Below are 4,887 nucleotides of genomic sequence, written 5' to 3'. Positions count from 1 at the left end.
CGGTGACAGATGCTGGAGCCTGAAGACTGAAACTCACAGCTTCCTGTAGTAGCTGCTCCAGCGAGTAGATCCGCGGGCGATTCCCTCGTTCTCCTTCGATGACAACACTGAATCTGAAAAAAAAAAATGTAAATTAATACAAAACAAAAACTCCTCATGAGTTGACACTTTTTTCCACTACCAGCTGTTTTGGCTGCCACTTCTGTGTATCTTGGCTTTATAGTTGTCAAGACTTGTTTTTTTGTCAAGACTACCAGAGCTAGTTTTCGTAGTTGTAAACCAGAGAACGCTGTTGTTGCATTTTGGCATTTTATTGCTTACCTTTAGGGGTTCCAACTATGAAATTGGTAAGCTAAGGTGGTTATCATCCAACATGTTGATGCTTATCGTTTTGGAATCAGCAACCCTGGCTCCTATAAAAAATACTTTACCATATAATTAAACTGCAATGCGACTGAAATGTATTTTCCACCCGGATATATGACTCCAGTCCTACGGTTGTTGTTGCGGATTTGCGAAAAATTACAAACGCTTGTTACTTTACCCTGACGTGCTTAATGTTATGTGCTTATTGGTAAACCCCTTCCAGAAGTCCCGCCAATAGCCACTAGCCAATAGAAGCACGAGTGTCACGTATGTGAAGTACACAAAGGAGTCCTTTTCAGACCATTTACATGCACAAAAACCTATATAACACACGACTACAGGAAAGGGAAAAACCCCAACAAGCATAATAGAGGCCCCTTTAAATGAAATGACAATCATCATTTAAAAATAATCTAACGCTGACTTTTGATTGCATGCTCAATACATACAGCAGTTATTTTGCCTAAGGAGATTTGCAATATGTCTCTCAATCCAAATGTAATCCCATGCCCTTTGGTTGGGAGCATACTTTTTAGAAGACCAGGTTATTTGCTATGTGAAATAGTCACTATGCTCGTTCCCCTTGGAAGGTTGATTTGGTGAAGGAGTATGAATGTTTTAGCTGAGTGTTTCTGTGGACACACTGCAGGGAAAGGGTCTTACATGTCGGGCAGGTCCAGAGTTTGGACGCAGGCGGCGTACAGCAGCTCGTCCTCCTTGGAGATGAGGATCTTCAGGCCGTCCACCAACATCTCTTTACTCAGCACACAGTTTGGCAGCGCTGCGCAGCGAGGGCGTGGTTCAATGATTGATGGATGGAGAAGATAAAGCGTGAGTGATACATCATTTGTGAGTGTGTTGAATAATTGCTATGTGAAGTGGAAAAGGGGGGACAAAAAGGCAGAGGAGGAGGTGTGTGTGTTCGAATGTGTGAAAAACCTTTTCAAACCTGCATGTGAGTGTGTAATTATGTATGATGTGTCAGTGTTTATGCTTACCGGGTATTCTGCAAGGCATGTTGGGAGGGAGGTGGATCAACTGTATGTCCTCCTCCTCTTCCTCCTCTTCCTCCTCTTCTTCTTCTCCTTCTTCTTCCTCTTCCTCTTCCTCTTCCTCCTCCTCCTCCTCCTCCTCCTCGCCCTCAGAGAAGCTACTCTCCTCATCCAATCGGAAGCCCTCGTCGGCTGCAAAGCTCTGCAGGAGCCGGCTCACTGCGTGGCCCTTAGCCTGGACAGGAAACAGGATGTGACATCAGTAAGGAGACAACAGGACATGGCATCACTTTATTATATGTTAAAGGGGCCCTATTGTGCTTTTGGGGGTTTTCCCTTTCCTGTAGTGTTATATAGGTTTTTGCGTATGTATTGTACATGATAGGCTAAGGAGCGGGATATCTCTAAGCAGTTGGCCAATCAAAACAGAGCCGGCCAGCTAACCAATCAGAGCAGACTGGGCTCTGGTTTCAGACAGAGGGTGAAAAGAGGTGCTGCAGCACAGGCAGTATGAGAAAAATAAAGAGCTTTATGAACTTTAAAGCATGGAGACATGTCACAGAAGAGACACAATATATAAGAACAAATCTAAAAATGAGCAGACTAGGTCCCCTTTAAAATAATCTTTAGTCAACGAGATCAGCATGAAACTGAGTCAGAGTCTTTTCCAGTCAGATGTGGTGAATCTTTCTTTGAGAAGCAACCGCAGGCATTGCTCCTTTTGCAATGTGATACTTCAATTAAAGCCACAGGGTTTTCTTTTTCTCACTTGCCACCGTTCACTCAAAGGTCACATTCAGTAATAACTGCAGCTCTTGAACCAACAGGACTTCAGTGTTTTGCTCAAGGACACTTCAGCAGGGTGGAGGCCTACTAATGAAGAAGCTTGAACCCTCATTTGCATTCTTACTTTCTACACACACACACACACACAAGATACTATCCATCTCCAGACCGGTTTAGGCTAGTCTCTCCACAGATGACTGATGGCAGAGATGATGGAAAGTCAGCTCGCCCAACAGGTTTCTGCTTGTTTTTAAGGCTTTCAAAGGAAAGATAATAATATTCAAATTGAAAGTGTGGGTGTGTGGGTGTGTGTGTGTGTGTGTGTGTGTGTGTGTGTGTGTGTGTGTGTTTTCTCTCTTGAAGTTAACCACATCAGGAGACCATATATTTTAGTGACAGAAGTTTCGTCACCAGAGGGCATGGATGATTATTTATCTGTTGTGCTGGTTATGTGTGTGTGTGTGTGTGTGTGTGTGTGTGTGTGTGTGTGTGTGTGTGTGTGTGTGTGTGTGTGTGTGTGTGTGTGTGTGTGTGTGTGTGTGTGTGTGTGTGTGTGTGTGAGTGAGTGAGTGAGTGAGTGAGTGAGTGAGTGAGAGTGAGAGTGAGAGAGTGAGAGTAGATGTGTGCATGGGTGTGTGTGTAGGGTTATGGCTGGAGATGATCTTTATACTGTTTGGTTTGGAGTTATGTGTTTTTTGACATTCCCTCACAATGAGTCAAAGACAGGGGTAACCTCGGGCGTCTCATTGAAATGAAATGAATGCGGGCGTCTCGCCGCTAATACGACCAGCCAGCAGTGTGTTAGCACAGCAGTATGCAAACACACACCTATACAGCATATGGTATATCTGACATGATGACTGATTTACAGATGATGCTTAATACCTGCCTGTAAGGGAGTCAGGGAGTTATTGGTATGTTCTGTAATCTATGGGATTTTCAAACTTTCTGGCAGGGTGCGGCTCATTTCAAAGAAGGATCGAACTTGATTTGCATGCATCAGAAGGGAGAAACCTTCTGTGAGTCACCTTGTTTTTTTACTTGCATTTCCCTGTCAGCCTGAACCTACCCAGCCTTTTGGTTTGTTCCAAAAAAACAGCCTTAACTCATTCAAAGAGTTATATTATATCATTGTAACTCTTTGACAGCAGTAATTTATTGTGATGCTCGTTGAATAACCTTTGCGTCACGCCTCTAAAATTGGAAATTGCATCTCACCTTTCCCTTCTCAGCTCTCTTTCCCATGCACTTCTGTGTGACCTAACAAATATACCACGAAGCCCACAGATTCTGTGCCCTTTAGATGGAGGTTGAACTTTGGAAGAGTCCCACGGCTTCCTGCACGTTATATTAACTCTAAATATTGTTGATTTACCTCACATTGGCACTATATGTTGTGTGCACGTTTTATTGCAATTTCTGAGGAGCACAGGATAAATACATAAAAAATTAACCAGATATCAAGTGCAGGAAGTTTTGCAAAGTTTGGAAAAGTATTCAAATGTGAAAGACACACTGTCATTCAATCGTTTATCCAGAAGTGCACATGAAGCAGCTGAGGAGGGAAATGCCAGTTTTGAAGGGTGTAGTCGACAGAGAAGTGCCATTAATCACTACTGACAGGAAGTAATTTACTTGGTTGAGTACATGTCATTGGAAAAAGTAAAATATTACTGTGTCACTGTAAAATACTGTCTTGTACTCTAAATACAAGACAACACCCAACCCTGGTGCTCACCTTTCCGAGAATTCCCGATGAGTTCCTCCTCGCGGCCTCCTTGCTGCTCCTGTTGAATTCAGTCAGAGCTCTATGGCCGTCCCCAAAGCTGCAGCCCACTGACGAAGCACCCCAGCTGGGCAGAGACGCTCTTTTAGTCCCCTGGTGGTCTGGATGTCCTCTTTCTGAGGAGGAGAGGCTCGGCCTTCTGGGAGCTCTCCTCTGATCTGCACTGGTGAAGCTCTCCATGCCTGAGGGTGAAGAGGACATCGTGGAAATTAGAGTTGGGAAGTAAATTACAATATATATATGAAATTAGACAAGAAACGTTTAGGACAGAGAGTGAATACACATACTATACAGCAGGGGTCACCAACCTTTTTTAGGATGAGAGCTACTTTCAAAAAATAAAACAAGTCGGGGGCTACTTTTACTCCTCTTTTTTTTGTTTTTTGCAGTGCATATATTTAGCACATTTTAACATTATTATATGCTGACCTTTAACCTGTGTGTGCTGTTTGGGTCTGTGGGACCCTTTTTCAGTGTTTACTAAAATAACATGTATGCAATTTAATTATTTTAACCTGCTTTATTTTGGGGGGGGGGACCTCACATCCTCCAGGGGAATTTTTTTTTAAATGTTGAAGTGAAATGCATCAATCTGGAGCACAAAATGAATTGATGGATACAGCTCTCAACACTCATATGAAAGGGAGTTGTATACTTTTCAATAATCCAAACATCTTTAGGATATGATCACAACCAATAACAAATCATTTCAACTTGTTTATTCTTATCTTATGTTACTTAGTTAGCATTCTATCTTTTCATTTATGCATATTTGACTAATCACTCCCCTTTTAAACGGTTTTTTTTAAGGAAATTACGCCATGTGTATGTGTGCGTCAAGTGCAATAAATATATATGCAAGTTGCAACACACACACAGTAAAACTCAGGAAAATCAGCGGGGAGGTGCCACATTGCTTTTCTTCCCGACTGCAACGCTGGTCCCGCAAATCAAGCA

General features: G+C 42.7%; 1 protein-coding gene across 1 annotated transcript in view; it reads right to left on the bottom strand.

Annotated features, from left to right (window-relative positions):
* Positions 1-4,131, bottom strand: part of LOC104961819 (BAH and coiled-coil domain-containing protein 1-like) — a 4,484-nt gene extending 353 nt beyond the window's left edge. Inside the window, exons 1-4 of the mRNA XM_010790165.1 lie at positions 3,883-4,131; positions 1,365-1,593; positions 1,030-1,147; positions 38-113 (exon numbers count right to left, since the gene is read on the bottom strand). Coding sequence (XP_010788467.1) covers positions 38-113; positions 1,030-1,147; positions 1,365-1,593; positions 3,883-4,131 — 672 coding nt within the window. The remainder of the gene's footprint in view (positions 1-37; positions 114-1,029; positions 1,148-1,364; positions 1,594-3,882) is intronic.
* Between the last annotated feature and the right edge of the window lie 756 nt (positions 4,132-4,887).

Source organism: Notothenia coriiceps, unplaced genomic scaffold (genome assembly GCF_000735185.1).
Source record: "Notothenia coriiceps isolate Sejong01 unplaced genomic scaffold, NC01 NC01_scaffold00033829, whole genome shotgun sequence".
Lineage (NCBI taxonomy): Eukaryota > Metazoa > Chordata > Actinopteri > Perciformes > Nototheniidae > Notothenia > Notothenia coriiceps.
This window is presented reverse-complemented; position numbering and strand designations above follow the sequence as displayed.